Here is a 27,134-nt window from a genome sequence, read left to right as displayed (position 1 = left end):
ACCATATCAAATTCTGACTGAATCGCTCGAAAGAGTAGTTTATCAACTGGCAACTCAAAATGTAAAGCTGATTAATCTACACTAAAGCTGAAGTGAACTCCAAGCCCCAGGACCAGAGTAAGGATGAGCACAAATTGTTTAGAAATAAATAAAGGGTGTAGTGCAGTCAGGTTATCTTTCAGGAGGTGCGCACACAGCTTGTGCGGCGATTTGTAACATCTAACCGCAGTTGTGACATTTTTCTTGCTGACAAGCTTTGACTACTACAAATAAAGACCCGTGATCTACAAGATATGAACGATGGATGTGTCACAGAAATTTTATGCAGGTCTTAAATCCGTAATTTACATTTGTTCATTTAGCAGACGCTTTTATCGAAAGCGACTTACAAATGAGAAAATACAAGCAAAGCGATATATCAAGCAGAAAACAATGCAAGTAGTGCTACCATATAAGATCCACTAATTGAGTTCCAGAAGAAGCAAAGTGCCCGAGTAAGGTTTTTTTTTTTTTTTTAGGGGTTAGTTAGGTGTACACAGAAGAGGTGGGTCTTTAGCTGTTTCTTGAAGATGGTGACTGCGGCCCAGATTGATGTTGGAAGTTGATTCCACCACTGAGGTACAGTTAGTCTGAAGGTTCTTGAAAGGGACCTTGAACCACACTGAGTAGGTACTACTAAGCGTCGGTCGTTGATCGCGGTAATGCATCACAAGCCATACCAGGTTATTTTGCTTTATCAAGGTAATCATAAGCAAAACATAAATATAAAGGCCAAAAAATGTCCATTATATATGAAGCAAAGTGGCTATAAATTTTAGAAACTTTTTTAGAAAAGTTGTTCAGATGCCCATGAAAACTGTTGTTCTTGTAAAAAATAAAAAAAAATTTTTTTTTACAAAAAGAAACGACTCCCTCTGCTGGACAGAATTTTTCAAAGTGCACTGTGATGATTAAAATCTATATAAAAATTAAAAGCATTACAAATTTAGCCTAGTTCCACATATCAAAGCAGCCCGGTCACATTTATATAATAGCAATAGCCACAGTAAATTACATGCATACTAACAGTAGTTAAAGCGCTTATCTCTCTCCATTTAAGTGACAAAAGTAAAAAGGAAGAGCCATTAGCGAAACAGGAAGGAGATGGGCTTTTCCTGCAGCATCCTGCTTTTGACAGTGATGGTACCTCCCCTTCAAACGCCAGTCAGAACTGAGAGCATGACAAGAAGCATGTAATTCTACCCCAATAAACTAAAAACGGACAAACAGGGGACATACTCGACACACTACAACATCCAGAAAAATCTTGTCGGACAAAGCAGCCACACTGCACTAAGAAATACACATGAACTGCCAGCAGAACAGTTTTACTCTATTTAAAAACAACTTTTACAGCCTCCCAACCAAACCTGTTTGTTTAAGGGATCAGAAAACATCTGATTTCGGTCTTTGTGTTCTTCTACTTCTCTAGAAAGGAGGATGTTATATATTCCTTGTGCTTATGGTGCTTTGAATATATGTCAAGTCTAGCTAGGTACGAGAACGCATTCACCAAAAAGTCCTGGTATTCTCTGTGATGTGGTAAGATGTACACAGAATATGATGATGAGCTAGGGTCAGGTCCAGAATGATTGCCAACTATGGTAAACACTGTAATTATGTTACGCTGAGTCATAAACTGCTGCCTTCAAGTTCATCAAGTTCTGTAATATTTGTTACACAGCACTTCCTGGAGTGAAATATTATTCTTTATTTTCCTTCACTGTGTCTGCATTTGAGCAAGAGTTTCCCTCACTGAAGAGAACATTCACCATGAAAAATGACGTTAACATGGTCATCGAGCTTACAACAACCCCATTCCCCACAACACACATTTACAAGAACCACAAACACCTGATATCAACGCACACATGAAATCATTTCGTTGTTCTAATCCTTACCTTCCCCTGTTGTCATAACGCAAGAGTCTTTTTCAATCATAAATCAATCAGACAGATGGAAAAGAAAACACAGCTCAGACTCTTTGAGAGTTTATCTCTGGTGTCCTGTCTCCCTCCCTCCCTTTCCTTCCTTCTGCTCTGGTCTTGTGACTGCACAGAAAACAAAAGCCACCGCGCTGTGCTAACGAAAAGCTGGAGCTATTAGGGCGTACTCACACTTGGCCTAGTTAAACCGTGCCCAAGCACGTTTGACCCCAATGTCTGGTTCGTTTGATTAGTGTGATCACGCCATACCGTGCCCCAGCCCACTTCAAAGAGGTGGACCAGAGCACGGTTTGGTTGGACTATACTATGGAACAGTCACGTAAATGACGTCAGTTCCGTCCTCGGGCACGTTTAGCGATCACACTGATGCGTACTGTACTTCAGAACTGACTTCATTGACGTGACTGCTCCATTACAAACATCATGGCGGCAAAGGGAACACTTTGGTCTACGGCAGAGGTGCAGTGTTTACTGGACATTTGGGCAGACGAGAGTACACAGGAACAACTGGATACAACACACAAGAACTCAGACACCACCAGCCAACGTTGATCAGTGTTCACAGGTCTATTGCAACCTTTAATCTATAGGCCTGTACATGTTCTGTATTGTAAGTCTGTTATACCTGCTGTTATATTTATACTAATGTTTTTACTTTACACAGCACTGTTTATAGTGGAAATAGTGCCTTGACATAGTTACACTTATGTGTGCTATATATTTTAATCTGTATGTGAACACACATTCTTTTTTACGTATTACCACTTCAGTGGTTCTGTTCTGTGAAGTGCTGACTTTTGACTAAAACATATTTTGGCCTTTAGATGATGTTTGTCTGTTATAAACCAATAAGGTCCACATTGTTCTTAGAATGAATATGAATTTATTGCCAACATCAGCCAAAAATAGCTCAACAGATTGGAGAAATATGAGCAGAATGCATCTCCTGATGCGTTTGACTGTGTTTTCATGAAGACGATTCCATTCACGAGTCACATTTTCGTCATCAACAGCAACATCAATATCATCATATTCCTCACCATTAACTTCACAAAATTTGTGAAGCACACAACAGGCTGCAATGACAGTGTTGATGTTGTTGATGTGGCAATCATACCTCTTCATTAGTTACTTTAGCATATAGCCTAATTATAAATCTGAATTATTAAAATGTTGCCTAAACTTCTTTAAGAGAGTCAATCGTAGATACAAAGCAAAATAGAGTTAGAAAAAAATATATATTTATGTTGAAGATTTCACTTTTTGCACCACAATGGACCAAGTAAGTTACTTTTTGTTGTCTATACGAAATGCACTTTATGCTGTTTGTGTTATATAAGATTCTGTAATTAACTAAAATCACTGCTTGTTTTAAATATAAGGCTGCAACAACTAATCGATAAAATGCGTTACTTAAAATAATGGACAACGAATTCCATTATGGATTAGTTGGGTCTGTGATTTTATCTACCTAAAGGGTCTGTGACTTATCTACCCTTCACTGTGGTGAAAAACGCATTTTTATGAATAAAACACATCTGAGAAACAGCGGATGTCATAGAGTGTTGTGGGAAAAGTGCACGATCCACCTTGTCCAAAACATGAGAATGTCTATATTAAGTGCTTCAAAGAAACTCGTAAGTGTATTAACACGGCTTGTCGTGTCAGATGCGTGTGCTGTTTAATGTGATCCAGACATGTTTTCTTCAGTGCAGAAATTGCACTTTTACATTTATATCCTTATCTGTAAATGTTAGAAATCCACCCCAGTATTTCCATTTTACATAAAGCCTCGTCCTGACAGCGAGTGAGTCTCCATTAAACTTCACTGACTAAGCGCAAGTCCACGTGTGCACGTCAATCAAACCGCGCACAATAGAAAGGAAGCGCAATAACTCTGACTAAAATATTCATTCTGAGCAAATATGTTGTCTGTGCTATATTTAGCTATATTTGCAAACAAAAGTAATTGTGTTTATGAGAGCAGTAACTGTAATGGGGTTATAACATGTAATTGCATATAAATGTAAGAAGTGTCATACATTTAGAGAATAAAGTAACATGTTACTCTGTTCAGATGAGTGAATGTGTGTTACTGTAGAACATTCAACCTCTTACCAGATAACACTTAGTTTGTGCTTTTGTTTTTCTTTTTTTTTTTTTTTAAAGCACTTTCAATATCGTGATTTAACCTCCGCTTTAAAGCTTGTGGACAAGGACAATCAGTTGTGTTGCTTTTCAAAAATAAAATGTTATTTTTTTTTTTTTTTAAATCCTTTGCACAATGTGGATTATGCTATGCATGACCTTTTTCATAGCCTTCAATCTGCACAATGTATGAAAGACAACATTGGGCAGAATGTGACATAAGGTTTTTTTGTTTTTTTTTAAAATACTGAAAATAAAAACTGGCCTTTTAATCCAAATAATCAATTAACCGAAGTAATAAATCAACAGATTAGTTGATTATCAAAATAATCGTTAGTTGCAGCCCTATTTAAATACCAATTTCAATCTTACCTGACCCAGTAGAGAGGATCATGTTCCCAGATCTTTGGACCTCATCAAATCTGGCAAAAATTACATTCAACCTGGAAAAAAATAGCAGAAGGTATACATTGAGATTAACTGGTTTTGTAACACAAGCCAGAAAATAAAATTTACAAAGATTTTTACCCTAAAAAGTTAACTTCTCAAAAAATGTTCACGTGCATGTATAGAACAGCCTGTTTTTGAGACTAATGACCTCACTTTCTCATACAAGTGTCCAAATGACTGTAGACTGATGTCTGCAATGTTGTATAAACATGTGAAAAAGGACATCAAGCTCACAGTGTCAAGAACAAAGAAACTATTTTAAGCTTCCAGCACAAGCCCTATACTGTCCTAGCATTGTTCATAAAGAAGCACACCTTACCTGGTTGAGTCAGACATGAATTCCCAAAGCATTTGCACATTAGAATAATTCTATTCTGAAGATAATAAAAAGGCAACAAATCTAAGCAAACAAATATGCTGTTAATGTAGATGTTAAATATTAGCTAATTTGAATAATGTTTTATTTTTCTGAGACCGATTTAGTTATCTAGGTAGATAAGGGATTTAGGCAGTTTCACTACAAAAACAAGATATACACCTTGATCCATTGGCAAAAATGAAATAACAAATCATAGCCATGTATGAATGATATACACTCCACATCCACTTTAATAGGAACACTTGTATATCTGTTGTGTGTGAAAATCTCAGATCAGCAGTTTCTGAAATACTAAAACCAGCCCATATGGTATCAACGACAATGACACAGATAAAGTCACAGATCATACCTTTTCCTCATTCTGATGTTTGAAATGAACATTAACTGAAGCTCTTGACCTGTATCTGATTGATTTTATGATTGGCTGATTGGATAATTGCATAAATGAGCAGATGCACAGGTGTTCCTATTAAAGTGGAAGGTGAGTGTGTATACATGTACACATACATCTATTTATCTATAGCTTTCATTTATATTTATATTTATATATATATATATATATATATATATATATATATATATATATATATATATATATATATATATATATATATGTGTACTTTTATTAAAAGTCTCAGCTTAAATCAGAGGTTTGCGAAGATGAAATATTTTGCATATTTTCAGCACAATCCAAATACCACTTTTGAATGTAAATCTCATCTAACCATTGTGTTCATTTCATGTGTTAGGACTTGAAACATAGTATAGTTTAATGAAGGAATATGAGTACCATGCATACACTGAGTCTATCTCACCGTGATTGTGGCAATCCTTTCTTGGTGAGGTCCACTCTGACCCTTTCTCCAACATGTCTATATATTTCCACAAGGCAATTCATGGCACTGTCCCTCACCTGGTAAGAAATGGGATAGGATTTAAACACAGGCAAAATCACATATGGACACACATAAAGAGCTTATGTTTACACAATAGATATATACAATATGCCATTTTAATTAATCATGAACATAAAGTTTTTCTTTGGCAGTATTAGGAATCGTATAATTAACCATTAATTCTAAGAATTAAGTACTAAGTATTAATATTTATCAAATACAAAGATTCTATAAATGTATGCCTCTACAAATCAGGTCAAACAAATTGACTATGTGAAGCTACACCTATTGAAATTCTTATTTATGTGAATATTTTCTAAGTATTCACCACTAGGGGTCCCCCTAGCTCACAGATGAAGAGTTGCAATATCTCTGGTAAAGTAAATGAATGTGTGAACATTTTATTAGACTGTGAAAGGTATACCGTGGTATTGTATCATTAAGTGAACCAATATAACATTTGATGCTATATTAAAGTTTTTTAAATGCATTTGTTAAAACTAGTGTAGAAACAATAAAAGGTGCATACCTGACTTGTAGGGTCTCCCAACAGATTGCATATATGCGGTACAATTTTGTTTAGAGTTAAGCCCTGGGCACCATACCTAAAGCAAAGAGAAGACAATAAGAGAGAGAGATTTAATTAATGCATCACGGAGGACAGAGTTGCTGATAAATGACATATCACAAACGATATCTCAATTCACACTTTGCATGAATGCCTATGCATCTCGCTGTCCGGTTGGATGGTAATTTCAGGTGTCAACGAGGCCCTGACATCCTGCTACTCAGTAGTATGTCCTTTTAGCAAAATGTACACCAACACATGGGACAGTCTTTGCATAGACACAATGTACAGCTTGTGAATATTAGACAGAAAGCTACATTACCATTTACAGTTTAAGTGTAGTATTAGACTAAATATAAGACTTTATAAGAAATGATAAACCGCTCAAAGACTTGAATTAAACTAGAATATGCATCTTTAAAACCCATTTGTTTTAAGGGGTAAACTTGCAAATATAATTATTAACTAAAAGCAGAACATTCCAGAGAAAGTGTGACTTACACATTTAATGTTGCAATGAGACAAAGACAGACGCCTTCTCTGGTCCTGTTGTTTTTGTGTTTGAATCCCCCGAGCATTCTGTCCCACACGTACTGCAAAAACACTCTCAGTTACACTATTACAACCAATTATGGATTTACTATAAATACTAGTTTAAGTGTCATTTATTTCTGTTAAGAAACCTACTACAAAAATGCGGTGAAACAACATGGAAATTGAAATGTATTAATGATGGTCAGGCCCACTGCTGTTCATGTGTAAACACTGAAGTAAGTCAGTCAGGGATGCTTGAATCGACATTCTAAACCCTCAAAAAAAATCCTGGGTAACGCAACAACTCCTTGAACTGAGAGGACAGTATTACAATTGTGATTTGCAAAGAGCTATACCAATTTCTTTGTAAAGTCAGTGTAGAACTACCTGAGGGTTAGCGGCCTGGTCCATGATCTTCAGCAGCAGAGTCTGATCCTGGTCTCTGACTTGATCTTTGGCATCACCTAATCGATCTATCAAGCTAGGTAAAACTGAGACAGAAAGAAATACAAAAATCACCAGACACAGCCCCATTTGTAATGTACTCCTGATGTATTCATATATCCAGAAATAAACCTTCTTTAATTAAAAAAAAAAAGCGTATATAAATAAACATAAAAATAAATGTGTATAAATAAAACCAGACAAAATAATCTTACCTGTTCCAATCTGGGTCCGGAAACGGTCTTGCAATCTTGTCACCAAGGTGGACAAAATGTCAATTCCCAGCAAAGCCAACTAAGGGAAAAAGAAATAAATACATAAATAAAATTTTTATTTTTAAAACATTCGAAACATGTCTATTGTATGTCCATTCCAATTACAAATATTTTGGAGACACACATTGGTCACGTCATATTCACCAGCTAGCATTTTCTATACATTACAGAATACACTTTATTAGGAACACAACGTTCCTTTGAGGATTTTGGTCCATGTTGACATGACTGCATCATAAAATTCCTGCAGATTTTTTAGTTGCACTTTCATGCTGTGAATCTCTCGTTCTACCACATCCCAAAGCTGTTCTACTGGACTCAGATCCAGTGACTGGGAAAGCCACTGAAGAACACTGAGCTCATTGTCATGTTCATGAAACCAGTTTGAGACAACTTCTGCGTTGTAACATGGTGCATTATCATAGTGGAAGTAGCCATTAGAAGATGGTAAATTGTGGCCATGAACAGATGCACACGGTCAACAACGATACTCAAACAGGCTTCAGCATTCAAGCGATGACTGATTAGTGTTAACGAGCCCAGTGTGCCAAGAAAACATTCCTTACACCATTACACCACCTCCACCAGCCTGGACTGCTGACACAAGGCATGATGGGTCCATGGATTCATGCTGTTGGCGCCAAATTCTGACCCTACCATCTCTGTTAAGATTCATCATTTTTCCAGTCTTCAACTGTCCAGTTTTGGTTGAGTATGTGCTCAGTGCAGCATCAGTTCTCTGTTCTTGGCTGACAGAAGAGGAACTCAACGTGACCTGTTGTTATAACCCATCCGCCTCAAGGTTTGACGTGTTGTACATTCTGAGATGCTTTTCTGCTCACCACAAGTCTGCCCATTCTCCGTTGGCCTTTCTCATCAAGATGAGAGTGAGCAGAACAACTGATCACTGGAAGTTTTTTCTTTATTGCACCATTTTGAGTAAACTCTAGAGAATTTTGTGCATGAAAATCCCATGAGATCAGCATATTATATATATATATATATATATCATTACATTACAGTGAAATTCTTTTCTTTGCATATCCTAGCATGCCAGGAAGCTCTGGTCAGAGCGCAGGGTCAGCCTTAATACAGAGCCGGCATTAAGGGCCTTGCTCAAGGGCCCAACAGTGGCAGCTTGCCAGTGCTGGGGCTTGAACCCCCCGACCCTCCGATCAGTAACTCAGAGCCTTAACCACCAAGCCACCACTGTTGAATATATATATTCAAACCAGCCCATCTGGTACTAACAATCATTCCATGGTCAAAATCACTGAGAGTACATTTTTCCCCCCATTCTAATGGTTGATATGAACATTACCCAAAGCTGGTGGCCCATATCTTTATGATTTTATGCACTGCTGCCACATGACTGGCTTATGAGATCATTTCATGACTGAGTAGGTGTACAGGTGTTCTTAATAAAGTGTACTATGAGCACATTCAGCAGCAACGCAAAGTATAAAAGAAACAGCATACACTGCCAACAATTACGTTCATTTCAGTCCTGTTCAGTATCTCCTCAGCTTAAAAGGATATACAGGCTGTACAATATAAACAATTCAGATGATCCTACTTTTGCCATGTTGACAGTTGGTTTCCAGCATTACCTAGCTAGCGATGCTGTTTGTGTATCGTGCAAGAGAAATCCGATCCAATCACCACACTGAGAACAATACAAGAACATAGCTTACATAAACACCAGCACTAAATGCATGGTAGAGTTTGGATTTGCACTATTCAGATACTGATATCCAAATACACGTGATAAACAAGTGAATGCAGGGTTTAAAAAAAAAGGCCCAAATGAGAGTGATCCTGTTCTTCAACCAGTCATACACAGTCAGTAGTCTTCAACAACCATATATTTAGTCACTTCTATCAGAGTATTTCCCTGCACCTAGCTATTCAGTTTGGATCAGCAGACGGGCTTGAAGGTATAAAACTGATTCTTTGTTTGTAGACAAAGGAGAATTACATTCATTACAGTGATGATGACTTAAAAAAGGAAGCTGGGAGAGAACTAAGCCAGCCATAGAATATCAAATGGCTTGCAGGGGGTGATTTTGTTTTAATACGAACCAAATGAGCTCTATCCAGTTATTTACATGCTTCTTAGTCTCATCACCCATCACTTATCATCTTACCATTATACATAACCCGTGCATTGTTTAAAAAAACGGAAACAATCATCTTTTTTGATCTACACACATCTGGACTGTTACGCACAGTAGTTCGACTCAAATGATGGATTGCCTCTTACTCTGGTGGAAACGCCTGATGAAATTACTGACCATTATAAACTGTTCACGTCATCTCCTAATATGATCCAGAGCATCCCACAAGTGCTTTATGGGGTCGATGTTAATCTAATGGCCAGAAACACGGAGCCTCTACCTCACTGTTCATTCACAGAATTTTCACGTGTTGTTTCAGTCAAACTGTGAATGGCAGATCTACAACGAGTCCATGGCAGCTCTACAATGGCCCCATTCACACCTGGTATTATGAATGCATCTCCAGAGACCACTTGTCACTGCCCAGCATTGTCCAGGATGCAACAAGAATAGTCTCTGAAACGCATTTGTCCCTGTTCACACCTATACTTAGCGGTATCCACTTATAATCAGATTACCCATGATGCATGTTAATGTCAGGTCTGAACAGGGCCCTAGTTGCTCTGGTCTGGTCGCTCAAAAATGATCAAATCTTGGATAATTATCTCCGCTGTCAGACTACTGAAACCTTATCCTTATTCCATGCATATTAGCAGCACTGGCACATACCATGTCAGCCTGCAGCATGCCACTGCTTGCCCCCTTGCACAGAAACTCTTTTCGTACAGTGACCTATGTTAGAAAATTAAGGGCTTTTCTTTTCAAAACCTGATTCCCTATAAACTATATGAAATAAAGTTGCATTTATGTCCATCAGTACATCTGTATTTCTACACAGTGTGTAACTCAAGATTTTACTTTTGTTGTAGAAAAAAAAATGAGATTACACCTCATATCTTATTCAGAGTGGTTTTACATTTCCAGTGCATACAAACCCTTAATGCTGCCCATGTGATCTCAGTCTCTCATATCAAGACATCATAAACTGGTTTATTTAGATGATTTTAATGATTGTTAATAACTAACTGGTTTTATTTTTCAGTTAATTATTTCTGAAATGTACATATAAGTTGAGAGAAGTAAATAGACCAAGGCCACAGGAGAGTTTGAGTTCAAAGCCCTGTTACCAGCCGGATTCATCCTGGACCAGTGCTTGGGGCAGAGAACAATGAAGTCAGCTGTAATATGAGGCTTATACAATATTAGTCAACAGATTTGTACAAGCTAAAAAAGTAACTTAGTCTGAGACCAACAAGAAAGGCTTCAGGAACCCTCTGAAAGGGCAATAAAAACATATATAACAACAAAATTAACAAACATAAGCTTTGGGAGGCCACATATCTTTCTCTGCTTTCTCAATAATGCTCCCACCCCATAATGTGCGAGTCTGCAAACAGAGGCATAGAACCTAGACACAAAATATTAAGGGGTTGTTATAGTTCATCAAAACATCTACAGAGAGCTGACTGAAATGAACACTGGAACGCCCCAAGCTTTCAGTCTTTCAGTCCTCCTTTTTAAAAGGATCAAAATTTTTATCAAACAAAGGGGCTGGTCGAAAGCAGTACAGTGTGACAGTGAAAGCATTTTTTACTACTCCGACCTGAAAGAGGAAAAAACAGTTCCAACAGTCTACTTGAGTAATGAACACGACATCAGTTTATTTTTTTTGCTTTCATCCATCAATTCAAAAGACATGCAAAGTAACATAAGAAAATTAAATGTTGTAGGGTTTGTCTCTGCTACTTGGTCAATAAAATAGTTTCAGCATTTAGAAACCGCTTGCTATTAGGCCCTGTTTACACTGATGCATTTTAACATGAAGACGATCCTCGTCCATACTGGCGTTTCCACAGTGTTTCAGAAATGACCTCTGTCCACACTACATGACCGAAATGCACACTGGGCATGTGCGTACAAGTGTAAACAGGAAGTCGGTCACTGGCAGGTACAACAATGAGCATAATGGTGAGGAACAACAGGGACATCTTCATGTGGACAGATGATGAGGTGGAATTGTTACTCAAAGTAACTAATGACTACAAGGCAGACATGGCGGTCGAAAATGTCGATTGGGAGTCATGTCAAAACTAATATGGTGAGACACTCGACAGGTTTAGAGAGCACTATCCACCACCGGAGAAAGCCATAGCAACGGGAAAGAATTATCCGCACAAAACAGAGGAGATGACCGGAGGTATGTAGGTCTTATCATTGCTATAATATTTTGACTTTAAAAAAGTTGAAATGCTGGCTAATACCAGTAAACTTGAACAGAATATGTTTTCTTATGAAGTCACCTACATAATCACCAACATTCACCATAATCACCAATAACCATTAATCACCAACATTAACCACAGATTTAATGTAGCAGCGCTAACTGTAACCGTGGTATTGTGGCAGAAATAGTCAAATGCCAGTGCTACTGCTCTCAAATGTTAGTCTGGAGCCCTGTGTATGTACGTGTGTATATGTGTGTGTGTGTGTGTGTGTGTGTCTATGTGCCTTTACTGTATATAACTGTGTTTTGTGTTAACAGGTCACGTTACCACCAAACTAAACGCCATAAGAATCCATTAACGGCATGCGGTTGAAAAGTGACCACGGACGTGTGGTCTTGCTGTTCTTTGAACTCTGCGAGTCAATTTGGGGAGGATCGCTGGCCACACTTGCATTGTCTGTAGGCATAGCGACCAGCAACGTAGGACCAGAGGTCCTGGTCTCGGAACAGACAGGCGCAGAGTTGTCCATTTCCAGTGGAGAAAGAGTCCAAGAGGTTTCTGTGTCTGCAGATGCAATCTAGTGGCACATAAATTTTATGGGCGCGGCTTTTACACACTTAGCGGTAATAGCACCGAAAGCAGAAAACAAGCGTCCGAGAGAAATACATGTATTTCGCCTACTATATAGTAGGTAAGTATGCAGTATCGGATGCAGCCATGGTAACTGGCGGAGCTGCTGCTTTGGCTCCAATGTGTTTTTGTTGCACGTTGCACCCATGAAAAGTTCCCGACTGACCACCTGTCAGGCAGCGCGTCAGTATCGGGTTGACCCGGTACTACCAGTACTTATGGACATCTGGTACCATCAACTTTTTTTCTTTTTAGTACTGACTTGGTACCAAAGTACCGGTACTTTTGACAACCCTAATCTCTGATAGAACGATAACAATTGCGCATGGTTACCTCTGCCTGAAATTCAATGAACAGCAGCCACGCTAATCCTTCTCCATTTGTTTCCTGTTCCTGTAATCAGTGAATGTGCCAGCTCCAGCTCAGAACCAGCCTCTACAAAGATTCCAGATGACACAAATGCCTGCAAAGACTTTGGATAATCCCAGCGCTCTACACGTGTTGCTCCTGGGGTAACAGTGAGCCTGTATCGTTCAGCTCTACGGGCTGGTCTGGACAGTCTTGATGCCCTGCTTCTGGAGCTCTCATTACTTGGAGGCCAGTCAATGTAGCTGAGGATGGCCCCATATGGACGGACTAGGGACACTTGGAAGCCATGGAGATGGCATTGGACTACAAGTGATGCGGGCAGTTTTGATGCGGTGTCTTTTTGCGCCCAGGTCTCCATCAGTGGACAGTGCATGATATCAGCATAACAGACTTCATGTTGAGACTGTGGTGAATCTCCTGATTACAAAGCTGCACTTCTGTTATATCATGTATCTCACAGCTACAGAAGGAATTTATTTATTTATGATCGCACTGTCCGTTGTTACACAGATGAGGATGGGTTCCCTTTTGATTCTGGTTCCTCTGAAGGTTTCTTACTCCTATCATCTCAGGGAGTTTTTCCTTGCCACCGTCACCTCTGGCTTGTTCGTTAGAGACAAATTTATCAATTTAAAATTTAGATTGGAAATTGATATATTTCTATAAAGCTGTTTTGTGACAGTCAAATGTAAAAAGTGCTATACAAATAAAACTGAATTGAATAAACTTTATAACTTCTTTATAAACCCTATAACTTCTCAACACGTATGAGGAAAAGTAAGTAAACAAGCCATCAGAGTTCATCAGTACAATTACACAATCACAGGAGCCATGTTGAGATACTCAAAGCTCATGAGACCAGATCCTGCACGGATAAGGATTAATCACACAACAAGCCAAAGCCACAGGGAGCTAAACATCATCAAGCCTCATATCGACAAATCAATCTAATAAAAATGAGATTATAGACGTGGACATGCTTTAGAATAATAATCAGTTTGATTACACACTTTAAGCTTTTAAATTGTGGAATACTGCAATGATATCATTAATGTTTCATAAGGATCTCGCAACAAAGAAAAAGGCCATGTTTAAGTACGGTAAAGCAGATGTACACCAGAGCTTTGAACAATTCCCAAGGATATGCTTTGGCTGTTCGTGTGTCATCATTTATGGTGCTGCCATGTCATAATTTATGAACAGCACTGCCAGTGAACAATTTAACTGAAGTCCATTAAAAAAAACCTTTAGACATCACCATTTTGTCACAAGTAAGACCGTTCAAACATTATTTGTTTTAATGTGTACAGCAGAACTCTAACCTCATTTCATTCATGTTGGCACATGTGGAAAACAAACATGATCACTGAACACACACACACACACGATAGTAATCTGGCTCACACGTGGACAGGTTTGTCAAGTGAGTTTTGCGATGCGATCACTCAGACCAGTTGTGGAGGTTTGTCTGGGACACATGCAGACACACTACATTTGTAGTGTGAATGGATCCCAATATTCAGAGGATCACCTAGAGACCAGTGTTTCCACTGGTGTGATCTGTGAACATCGACACTGATGCCTGTCGATACACAAAACAGGTCAATGTTCATTGTTCTTGTTCCACTGGTTTGCATATGGTATACTATTTTAATCTTTATATTCTAAAATGTGCATACTAGTGATGCATGGTGATCTCTTCCCAAGTTTTGGTCCCTGTTCTCTCTGACTCTGTAAATGTGGCTGTTTATTAGACCCTGACCTCCCCATCCCAGCTTACATTTTCTCCCCTATTCCCACCCAGGAGACAGTTCTCTCCATCATACAACAGCCATCATCTCAGGAGCGTGAAAGCTAACGCGCGTTTCCTCTGAGACGTCTTTCACGACATCTTTTTATGAACTGCTTTATCACTGGGCAGAATCACACACTCAGAGGAAAGTGTTATCTGCCTTCTTTCCACACGAGCTCAGACGTCAATGATTGGTTAGTGTCGCTGTGATTGACAGGGGAGCGAGAGTACGTCATCCATCCTACCGGGAGAGCACAAGCAATTTAACTTTCTTGGTTCTTGGCTCACTCAGGAGCCTTCATTCTTGAGTTAGGCCATTCTGCATCACAGCACAAATTGGATAACTATAATTGGATTTATTTGTTTGTTTATTTTAATATGTTTTAAATCAGCCATTTAAGCAGCCAATACTGTGTGAGGAAAACCCTAATAAAATATAACAAAAAATTCCATTTTCTTTGCTAAATATTAGGGGTGTAACGATGCAAAAATGTTACGATATGTATCGTAGATAGATTTTTTTTTTTTTAACAATTAGATGTCCATTTTATCCTATGGTTTGTTTGCGGTCACGTGATTCTGATGACGTGCGAAATTAAGATGGAATTGTATGATATCCATCATACAATTTTATTTTAATAAGTTTTAAAATGTTTTTTTAAAAATACATATAAAACAAGACTACCCTGCCAGCCACTCACACACAAGTACATTTCAGATCTGTGGGAAACACTCATAAAACACTGAGCATAATCAGTAAGAAACAGGTTACCATGACCACGGCAGGGATGAAAAGGATATTGTTATAATTAATTTGATAAATCACTCGGCACAGCACAGCCTGCTCCAAACACGCCATAAGCATGTTCGTCTCAAATCCACACACACACACAACAGTCCAAACTTTATGAAAATGGGCATGCGCGCTCAAAAGTGTTTTTAAAACGAACGTCTGCAGTAGATAAAATAAAGTGCACCTACAGGTCGGTGTGAAACTGGGGTGATCATAACTAAATGGTTTCTGACAAGTGTTTGGGAGGCTGCTTCTCCCGAATGACATGTGAATTAACAGATACTGAAATGACTAAACCACTTCGTACAAGAAATGACACCTTATCACTTTTATTCAGTGTTACAACCGAGGATTAGTTGACAGGAAAACCTGACGTGGGAGACTTCATTTACGTTGATGCAAGGTGTTATTCTTCATGAGCGATGTGCCAGCTGTGGTTCTGCTTGATAGAGCTTTATGCACAACCTACCTTCAAATGAGAATATGTATTTTAAAGTAATAAATCAGGGAAACCTGAATTGAGAGTTGTGTGTTTTATGACCGCCTCTCCACTGGCCGTGAGACAGTTTGACATTATTATGGTACGACGTCAGAAAACATCGGGCAACAATTTAAAAAACACACAAGCAGGTGATGAAATGTAGAGGAATTTAAGCACTTGCACATACTGTACATTTCACTTAATACTTTACTATAATGCGAATTACTTATTTACCCTTTAAACATTCTCGCATCCTAAATTTTTGTTGGTGGGTTCAAGTGGAAAAATCTACATTGCACACCTTACACATCACTGAAGCATGAAACAAACAGAAGGCAAACAGTTTAAATCCCCTAGCGTGTTTCAACAGTTCCTTTTGCTAACATGTACTTAGTTTTACACACTGAGCATGTGAAGCTTAAGGGCCTTGCTCAAGAGCCCAGCTGTGGCAGTTTGCCAGTGCCAGGATTTAAACTCACAAATTTCTAATCAGTAGCCCAAAGTGTTAACCGCCACCATGCCGAACACCATGTGGAGCGCTGAAGTGACAAGGAGTAAAAGGATTGCCATCAGGGTGAGTTAACACTCAGATCTTTAAGCTATTCTAAATACTCCCGCGTAGTCAATGTGATCCGTTGTTGGGGGAGGATCTGATGCTTCATCACGGCAACTAGACCCTACCACAAATCCAATCATAATCATATCACCCTGCAGCTCTCACCTGGTTTCCCACTGAAGCTAAGCAGGGTTGAGTGTGGCCAGTACCTGGATGGGAGACTTCCTGGGGAAAACTAAGGTTGCTGCTGGAAGTGGTATTAGTGAGGCCAGCACGTTGTGCTCACCTTAAGGTCTGTGTGGAGCCTAATGTCCCAGTCTCTGTGGACATTAAAAATCCCAGGACACTTCTCCTAAAAGAACAGGGGTATAACCTGGGTGTCCTGGTGAAATTCTCCCACTGTCCCTTCTCTATCATGGCCCCCAAATAATCACAATTCACTACATCACTCTCTCCTCTCCACTAATAGCTGGTGTGCGGAGGTCGTTCTGGGGCTCTGACCGTGAGACTATATTTATGAAGAAAATAGTTCAGCAATAATTTCATGTATTTCTGAAAAACATGTAGGACTATAATGTACGTGGGGTACTGTATTTAGATTGGAAAATCCACCAAAAAAATAAAATAAAATTTAAAAAGTCACATCAAACGCTGTTACTAACCATGACACTGCAACAGGCCCACTCTCCACATGAGTAAAGTCTGGGTTTTGATCTCTGTCCTGGGCTGCTCTTTGCTGCAACTGTCCAATGTTTTGCTCCATCATCAAGTTGGGGAATCATTTTCAGCCCAAAGTCCATCGCACTGACCCGTTCTCTGATTGGGAAAGCTGGCCTTCCTCATTCCAGTAGCTTGTAACAGTTGAGTCCATTCCAAGAGCCTCAGGACTGGAGGCTTTTCAAATACAACATGGCTTATGGGAGCATTCAGGACTTCATTAACAGCGGTTGAATAATGGGGAGCATTGACCGAACACAATAGTAGACAGAGAGCAGGAGAAAAAGTGAGTGTGCACAAATGGTGATAAGTATGCTTGTGTATAAACCAGTGAGTGTTGTCCTAGCCTCAGCCTCAGATACTCTGACCATGGGTCACAGCGTGTCTTATATGTTTTGTACACTTTTTTGGCCACAAGCCTCAGAAGGTTGCAATTTAATTGGCTATCCATGAGAAGATACAAATACATGGTAACACTGATACAGCTACAGAGACTCAGGCCTAATGCACACAAGAACTATAAACATTAAAATCCAATTACATACCAAAAAAAACACTAAACGGACAAAAGTTTGTAGGCACCTAACCATCACACCCATATGTGGACCTTCCCAAAAGAAAGTTATGAGTACACACCTCAATAGAATTTCCTTATGCTGAAGCGTTACAATTTCCCTTCACTGGCGCCAAGGGCTCCAAACCTGATTCCAGTATGACAATACCCCTGTGCACAATGGCAGGTCCAGGAAGACATGGCTTGTCAAGGCTGATGTGGAAGAACTCAAGTGACCTACACAGAGCCCTGACCTCAACCCCATTGAAAACCTTTGGGATGAACTGGAACGTCCACTACATCCCAGGCCTCCTCACCTGACATCAGTGCCTGAACTCCAAATGGGGAATCCCCCACAATCATGCTCCAAAATAGAGTAATAGAAATCCTTCCCAGAAGAGTAGAGGCTATTATAACAGCAAAGGGATGATTAATTCTGGAAAGGGATGCTCAAGAAGCAAATATGGGTGTGACTATCGGATGTCCACAAACTTTTGGCCATACTGTGTATATGTAGTTCTACTGTTGCTATTAAATACCCAGCTGTCAGAACATTTATGCCTGAACACAATCTATACAATGCAAAAGGGGGTCTCTTGGTAAACCAGGGCAGCTACAGGGACTATTTTCACAAAGTATTAGAAAAAAGTTCAACTTATTTGATTACATGACAACCAAGTGAAATCATATGTGACAAATTCTGCATTTCTCAAAACCTGTCCATTTGCAATCAAACTCCCCGTGTCATCATAAGTGACATGGCTGAACAAGCTCTGCCCAGTGCCATTAACATCATTTTCAATAAACTCACTGGAAAAACTGGTCATGGGACCATAAACAGCATCATTATGGAATAATAAGGCCTACTGAAATGCCTATTCTCCAAATATGTCAGTAGATGAGCGTTTATGCAAGAATACACCTCTTACAATAAGAATACGTCAAACTACTCAGGAGTAAATTCAGTAACATAAAACTCTGCACAAAATAACCTGCCATTCAAGCACAGATTGCATATTAATTTTTTTTGTCACAGGGGACACTCCGATATATCGCTCATCATACTCTGTCTTGGTAATCATACAATATTCTTCGTAACTGGAATTTCAGGCAATCAACACTTGGGTCTAGGCAGCAAACAAGAGCAACCACTTGCCCAGTTGGCTAGCTAATGAATTTATGATTTGTCCAACATTGCAATGTGATCTTTAGCAGTGTCTGCCATTTCAGACATCATGATAGAGACATAATTTACTTCATGACAGACAGCTAATTAGCGTATGTTCCTAGGTGATAATGTGACGTTAAACTTGTGAAAATGGCCAAAAAAAATGCATATGGCTCCATAGTGCCAACAATTTACAGTGTCGCGACGACCGTATTTTGACAGTTCCTCAAAGTTTAACGACTGTGCAGATGATGTGACGCTATGGCCAGAGGTTGGCCACATTCATATAATTAACTACTTCGGTTTCTCTGAAGGCGTTGTTGGTGAAGAACTCGTATAATTACCCGCACAGCAATAAAATAGGCCAGGTTTTGTATAGGAAACACAGCAACTTTGTTTTTTTGAAAACACAGACAGAGCACAGTCAGAAAGTTAGCAGCTTGGGTAGCTAGCTGACGCCGCTTGGTAACAGTTGGGCGTTCATATCCTAAATACAGCTCCGGATCAGGGTGAAGAGGGCTTTTTGTCCGCAAAATGATAAGAGCACACAAACCTTCTTTGGGGAGTATTTAAACATTAACTCTGCAAACTCTGCTTGTTTCCTCTCACCAATATTAGGCATAGAACTTCTGGATGACTAAGAACTATCTGAAATTAAACTAAGCTACTGACTCAATAAGACTGAGCTACTCATTGTTGGCTCTAAAACAGCACTTGCAAATGTGAACACCTTCACCCTCTCCATTGACGGCTGCACCATACCGTGCTCCACTCAGATTAAGTGTCATTTTAGATAGCACTCTCTCCTCTGCTGCACACAAACAACGTTTCTCACAGTGCCTTTTTCCATCTACAGAACATTGCAAGACTACGCCCATCCCTCTCTCAACACAGTACAGAAGTCTTGGTCAATGCTTAGGTTACATCCCGCATTGACTACTGCAATTCCATCCTGTCTGGCATCCTTAATAAACTACTTCACCGGCTCCAAATCAACCAGCCATGTAACACCTCTGCTCATCCAGCTTCACTGGCTTCCTGTTGCCTATCGAATCAAATTCAAAATTCTGCTTCTCACATTTAAAGCCCTACATAATCATGCTCCACTTACCTCACTAACTTCTTGGAGAACTACAGCCTACACTCCTCAGCAGGTCTGCTAGCAATACCGGACATGAACTTTAGCACCATGGGTGGAAGAGCCTTTAGTCACATTGCCCCTAAGCTCTGGAATTCACTTCCCCATCACATCCGCAACCGTGAACCCATTTCAAGACTCAAAATTTCTTTAAAAACTCATCTCTTCAAGCTTGATATTCGGTGACATGGTTACATAATAGACTACGTTTACATGGACAGCAGTAATCTAATTGAGACAATATTAGACAAAATAAATAAATAAAGACAATATTGTGATTAAGGTGTTTACATGAGCCGCTTTTAGAATATTCCTTTCATGATACCGTTTTACATGTTATAGAACATAGATCGATTAACAGCACATGCCATTACGTCACCTCGCCACACCGTCCGACGGTTCCTCCAGAATTTCACGTATCAACACACGATTCATCTTTGTTATGGTACGAAGACTTAACGACATAACGAAGACTTCTTTATGTTTATACAGTTCTGTGTGTTTCACTCTTTAATTTTTTACGAAAGCTTCAAGTGCGGTTAATTATTTGTCATGCTGTACGTGCAAATAGACAACTGCTTGAAGCTGTGGGCTGTGTCCCAAATTGCGTACTTACCTACTACATAGTAGCATATACGCATGTATGTCTCCTACTATATTGTAGGTAAGTACACAGTTTCGGACGCAGCCGTGCTCTCTTGTTTGCCGTAAAACGGTTGAGCACTACCATGTCCTGTCGCAAAATGCGGTGAAAACTCTCACACGACATTAATAATGTGATTATGGTGTGTACATGTCCGTAATGCACACTGATAATGCGACTAAAACAGGAGTACTCCACATGTCTTAATTCGATTTGTGTTTACTTCGAGTATGACTTTAATCGGATTAAGGTAATAAAAAAAATAGCTGTTTACATGATAGCTTCTTAATCAGAGTATTGTCTTAATCGGGTTAATATTGGAGTATTGTTGTCCATGTAAACGTACTGATACTTCATTATAATGTGTGTTTTAATGTTTTATGTATATATATATATATATATATATATATATATATATATATATATATATATATTTGTGTGTGTGTGTGTGTATATGTGTGTGTTTTAGTGTTTTGTGAATTGTATTTACATGTTGAATTTGTGACCTTGGGTGTCATGAAAGGCGCTTTTTAAAAATAAAATGTATTAGAGAACACAAGGTATACGGCGGCAGACACGGACATTCTTTTAAGGTTTGCTGGTGCTCAAAACCAGTATGCTCCAGGAATTTCTACAATTCACCGCTGTTGTTGTGCCAGCCAACGACAGCAAAGCCTGACCCTGAGCTCATTTTTTATTCTTACTAACTCTCAAAGTTTCTGTTTAAGTAATTCTGTCGCTCTGTTTAGCCGGTTTTAATAAGGGTTCCTATAGAGTCCGAAACAGAAAAACAGTACAACTGAAGATAAAATCCATCATGGCAGTGCTCATTGGTTTCTCAGGAAAAAGGTAACTATTGTCATAATGAGGGCCCTCTGGCCAAAATCAATAAATTATTGCAGAGAAGACATGTGTCTCTGCTTTTTCCCTGGTTACCTTAATAATATTACTATACATGCACTGCTGTTTGCACGGCTGACAGAAACCTGTAAAAGAAAAAAAATTTTAATGACTGATCATTGACATCCCTAATCACAATATCCTTGATATCTCAAAAAAGCATATTATGACATCATAATACGTATATATTAAATTGTCTTATTTCCCAGCCCTAGTCTACAATGTCTCTGGGATCTTTACTCGTTCTGTTGAATGTGCTAATTTTTGTTAATTTTGGCTAAATGCTTTATATGAACTCGCACAACACCAGTCTGAGCTGAACACTATCAGACAGCTGCCGTAGCCAACTCAACTGATCCCAAGGGTGGCAAGAAGGACCGAAAAAGTCTTAGCACCCTGCCCACAGCACAACATATTTCCTCTGCTTAATCTGCTTACAATGTGTTTACAGTTATATTTAATCGACCCTCTCAAGTCATATTCATATTCCCCTGAGGGATTAATAAAGGTTTATCTTACCTTCTCTCATCTTAAATACAGAATGCCCTGATTCATGGGCAATGCTGCATTCCTCTTTACCACACAAACATTACAGTATGCTGTAGATGGTAGACAATCTGATGCTCAAAAATAAACACAAAAACAAGAGAAAATCTTACAAATAAAAATAAAAAAAGCCCTTTGCAATTATACACAAGTCATGTGTAATGCTGGTTGTGCTAGTTAAGTCTGGTCTGGATGTCCTCGGTAAAAAGGTATTCCAGCAAATTAGTGAAAACTTACAACAAAATATGTTGCAGCTTCCGAATATGCTTCAGAACTCACTTGTTTGCTATTAAATCAGAGAAACTAATAAAGCAGTAATTCCTGTCCAGCATCCATTTCCAAGCCCCGGCATTAAAGAGCAATCCAAGAGCAAGGTGAAGGACAATATTTACACTTAGCTGTGCAACAGTTGAGATATTAGCCATATATGGTGGTGCATCATGTAGGGAGGCTTGCTGATGTCAATTTAGGTAGAAACGCCAGTGCTTAAACATAACGTTTGTTAATTAGGACTCAGGCACAATGATAAATGATGCTCCCCATCTACGGACTCCGGTCTAATGAACGCTTTGTGTGTGTGCCAAAAAAAAAAAAAAAAAAAAAAAAAAAAAAAAAAAAAAAAAAAAACAGGCTCAGCTGATCACAAGCCCTTCATCTGGATCTAAGCCCTCTAACCACTGTTTGTGGATGTTCTCAGTGTTCTGTTCAAAGTCTGAGGGCAAAAACTTTCATAACTTAAAAAAAAAAAAAAAGTAAAGCATCTGTTGATTGTTTTTACCATCCTGCTTTCAGTATTTTTAGCTTCATGACAGGACGGATTTAAAAAAAAAAATGTTAAACCAAGCATGCATGACAAAATAACCCATTTATAACACAGGGAAAGTAGGCAAAAAACAAAACAAAACAAAATAATAATAATCCATCCATCCTCAGCCGCTTACTGCTTTTCAGGGTCGCGGGGGAACCTGGAGCCTATCCCAGGGAGCATCAGGCACAAGGCAGGGTACACCCTGGATAGGGTGCCAGTCCATCGCAGGGCACACAATCACACACATTCACACACCCTTTCATACACTATGGACACTTTAGACACGCCAATCAGCCTACCATGCATGTCTTTGGACTGGGGGAGGAAACCGGAGTACCCGGAGGAAACCCCCACAGGGGAGAACATGCAAACTCCGCACACACAGAGCCATGGGAATCGAACCCCGACCCTGGCGGTGTGAGGCGAACGTGCTAACCACTAAGCCACCGTGCAATCCATAATAATAATAATAATAATAATAATAATAATAATAAAAAAAAATCATCACTCAATGCTGTAGCCTGGCCCACATTTTTAAACCTCAGTGAGCCGATTGTTTTCTAAACAGGTCAATGACTGTCTAGTGGGAGCACAAAATGCATGTGCAGTGTGAATAAAGGTGGTACGTCTTTGTATATAATTACTAAACGAACACGTTTTAGATTAAGCTTGTGTTACCAATCAAACAGCTAAAGCCCTAGTTCACACTACATAATTTTAAGCCCAATTTGCAAGTCGCTGAGCTCACCGACAAAACCCCTTTGATCGGAGGCAACTCAGCAAGCAATCGGCGCTCACCAATCGGCAGTCGATAGTCATGTGTGAACTACTCAATGACACATCTACGAGGCATTGGCAATGCCAGACAGATATTTGGCATGCTAAATATCTGGACCTGTTGGGCGACTCCACAACCTGTGGTGTGAAAAGTGTCGTCAGTGGCAGTGACTGCAATGACGAGCTACAGCCAATGAGAGAGCAAGGCGTGGGGTGAGGTCACCGTGAGGAAGAGAAACCCGCAAAACCTTTTAATTCACCTCCAACTCTCCCTGCTGCCCGCATGTGCTAATCCATTCTTTTAGCATCCAAACCCACTTAGCTTTTTCCTTTTTGGGGTTTCTTCAGCACAAATCACCACACAAACAGTCTCGCACCACTTGTTTCTGTCCTACGTCCACCTTCAAATAAACAACTCTTGTTTTGTGCATGGTTTTCGCGTCATACATCCGTGTTACTTCTCGGGTGTTTTCGTGACAAAACGTAGTTTAGACACCAATTGTCAGATCATGTAGTGTCAGATCATGTTCCTTTGCTATAAAAGCATGACAAATAAGTGGGAACAGTTCAGTCCCATCCATGGTTTTTGGGAAACACTTCAGTTCGTTGTTTAGTTTGGAAATCATGTGTATCACCATGTTAGACTGGTAGCTATTAACTTCCATGAGTTGTTAGCAAATTAGCTGTGTAACAAAAGTAAGGAGACAAATCTGGACACCAAATAGGTTTTGGCCGATTGACTTCTTTTGGTGTCATTTGGAAGAGATAACTTGTGTATAAATGATTGCTAGTGTAACTGTTCCATAAACATGCTAGAAACACGGACAACGATGCACTAAGAAATAGTCTCAGGCACAGCCTGTCAGGAGAAAAATCTATTTGTATGAAGACATGCTAAAATTCAGCCAAGACTCGGACAAGCCACACTGCTAACACCACCGCTGCCATGACCTGGCAAATACATGGAACAAATGAGAAATGTCCTTACGGAAAAGGACATATTAGCAAGAGGAATTTCCCTTCACTAAATAAGGCTTAATTACATAATACCTTAAAATGTGTACAGTCCTTGATTTGTGTTTTCAGCAACAGCAGTTTCCTCAGCTTGGCTAGATATAGTGTGTAAAACAGCATTGACACACTGTTTTAAACGATGCACTCTTTACTTTTGGGTTCATATCCACTATAGTTTTATATCTTGTACTTTTTCTGGCTTCCTGTAGTATTTGAATTACTAACAAAGCCAGTAGAGTTAAAACCTTCATGTTGCATGAGCAACTCGGATCAGGCCACCGTCACATATCGGGTAGCAAGCACCCTTTATCATCTTTGGCGTTAGGATCCCCATAGCAGACTTTAATTTTTCCTTTTAAAAAAAAAAAAAAAAAAAAAAAAAAAAAAAAAAATGTAAATAACAATATAAACGTTTCGAGACTACAGAGTCATGGGAACATTTCAAGAAAGATTAGGCCCTGTGATGAATACCCATGCACAGAAATAAAATTAAAATTACGGTACTTTGTGCCTGTCAGCATTAATACAGTGACCGTAAAAGGGTGAGTGCACTTGAAAGATCGATTCTTATCCACAAGATCTTTCCTAGCTAAATAAATGACAGAGACATTGCCAAAACATAGGACTGTCTGTACTGCCAATTTCAGGAAAAGAATCATACAGTCATGCAACCTAGTAATCGAGCTCGTTCTCTAATCATTACTCATTCTGCACACAGTCTACAGAATACCACCTATTGTGTGTTGAACAACTGAGCTTTTACCTTGAAGTTGCTGGAGTTGACCCAGGAAGAAGCGAGGCCATCTACCATCTTGTCCAATGCAGTTTGATCCTGCTCCAAGTCATGAGACTTCTCCTTATCAGTGATGTAGTCGATGAGATCCTGACCAACCTGCAGCCTCCGGCCCACGTCCTTCTGCAGCACTTGTGCCAGACAGTACTCCATATTGGGCTCCATGGCCTATTCTGCTCAACCACCACCTCAAAGGCAGTGGGAGGAAAAACTAAAAGAGACTTTTAGTGTCCTTGTGGGAACCAACTTTTTTTTTTTTTAAAAACAACTCTAAATGTATCAATATCCTGTCGTCTTGTGCCAAATCCTATTTGCACAGCAGGGCAGCAAAAGGCTGAGCCTTGAGGATGTAGGCCTGGGAATGGCAACAATGCACCATATGTGCCTCGACAACAGCTGATGTGGCTTGTGAGCTCTCCTTTCTTTCCAAGCCAGAAAGCTACCAACAGCAAAACTTCAGAGAGTGGCTGCAGCATGGAGTGTGGTAACTAGCACAGGAGACGGAGGCTTCGGTGGGACGTTTCTTCATAATCCCACTAACGCTGTACCGCCTAGGGTCAAGAAAAACAAAACATATTAGTTAGCCAGGACCATTAGGACCCCAGTGTATTTAGGCCTATGGGTTTGTCAGTAGAATTCAGCAGGTACTACATGTGATTAGACGTACTACTGAGAGCCAAACATTTGGCTGTGACATGTCTGTTCGAACTATGGGTGGTGCTGCAACTGCCATACCTTAGCACCATGACAAAGTAGAAAAATATGAGCCACATGCCCACTAGAGCTGAACTAGGATCAAACTCTCCACATGTAGACAATTAGATGACCCAAATCCAGCACACAGGCAGGCAGGCAGAGGAATGCCTACGAACACTGCTAAGCTTTTTATTTCATTAGCATTATCTGACAATCATATTAGCAAAGCTAAATATGAACCTCCACAGGTAGCTAGCATCCCTTTAAGAAATGGAAACTGATCTTTTTCCAATAACAGCATTTTATTCCTGTTACACCACAGATATTTTATATTTATTAAAATTTATTAACACAATTATTTTCTGTTCATAGTTATATTTCTGTTGTCGAACAGCTATAAAGTTATTCTCTCAGCAGCCTCTATTTTTCTCTCTCTTAATGTTAGTAGACAAAATAAAAAATGCAGCTTGTTACTGAGAAGCAGAATGTCCTCTGTCCTGAACAACTTCCCATGGCAGAAAACTCAAAGCTACATCGTGCCCTCTGATACAAAGACACTGGAGACTCCTTCCATTAAAATTAAATAAATGTCATCCTAAAAAAGTGTCAAATACATGCTTGTCTTTTTTAAAGTAGACTTTTTAATCTGTTTATTAGTTATTTTAGAATTATGTGCAACGACCACCGTACGAGTACCTGTGAATGAGTTACTAAAGAACTGACAACATATCAGAAGAAG

The 27,134-nt window shown here is 39.3% G+C and overlaps 1 protein-coding gene across 9 annotated transcripts in view; it reads right to left on the bottom strand.

The window, feature by feature from the left end:
* Positions 1 to 27,134, bottom strand: part of clasp1a (cytoplasmic linker associated protein 1a) — a 66,818-nt gene that overhangs the window by 34,087 nt on the left and 5,597 nt on the right. For 8 of the 9 annotated variants that reach the window (XM_053626709.1, XM_053626699.1, XM_053626702.1 and 5 more), the window contains exons 2-8: positions 25,670 to 26,250; positions 7,620 to 7,698; positions 7,348 to 7,451; positions 6,928 to 7,019; positions 6,388 to 6,463; positions 5,778 to 5,875; positions 4,506 to 4,576 (exon numbers count right to left, since the gene is read on the bottom strand). In XM_053626709.1, coding sequence (XP_053482684.1) covers positions 4,506 to 4,576; positions 5,778 to 5,875; positions 6,388 to 6,463; positions 6,928 to 7,019; positions 7,348 to 7,451; positions 7,620 to 7,698; positions 25,670 to 25,864 — 715 coding nt within the window. In that variant the 5' untranslated portion in view covers positions 25,865 to 26,250. Of the gene's footprint in view, positions 1 to 1,940; positions 2,432 to 4,505; positions 4,577 to 5,777; positions 5,876 to 6,387; positions 6,464 to 6,927; positions 7,020 to 7,347; positions 7,452 to 7,619; positions 7,699 to 25,669; positions 26,251 to 27,134 lie in introns of those variants that run through there. The other variant, XM_053626708.1, reaches the window with a different exon arrangement.

The sequence above is a fragment of the Ictalurus furcatus genome, chromosome 6 (assembly GCF_023375685.1).
Source record: "Ictalurus furcatus strain D&B chromosome 6, Billie_1.0, whole genome shotgun sequence".
Taxonomy (NCBI): domain Eukaryota; kingdom Metazoa; phylum Chordata; class Actinopteri; order Siluriformes; family Ictaluridae; genus Ictalurus; species Ictalurus furcatus.
Note: the sequence above shows the minus strand (reverse complement) of the source record. Positions and strands in the feature narration are given on the sequence as shown.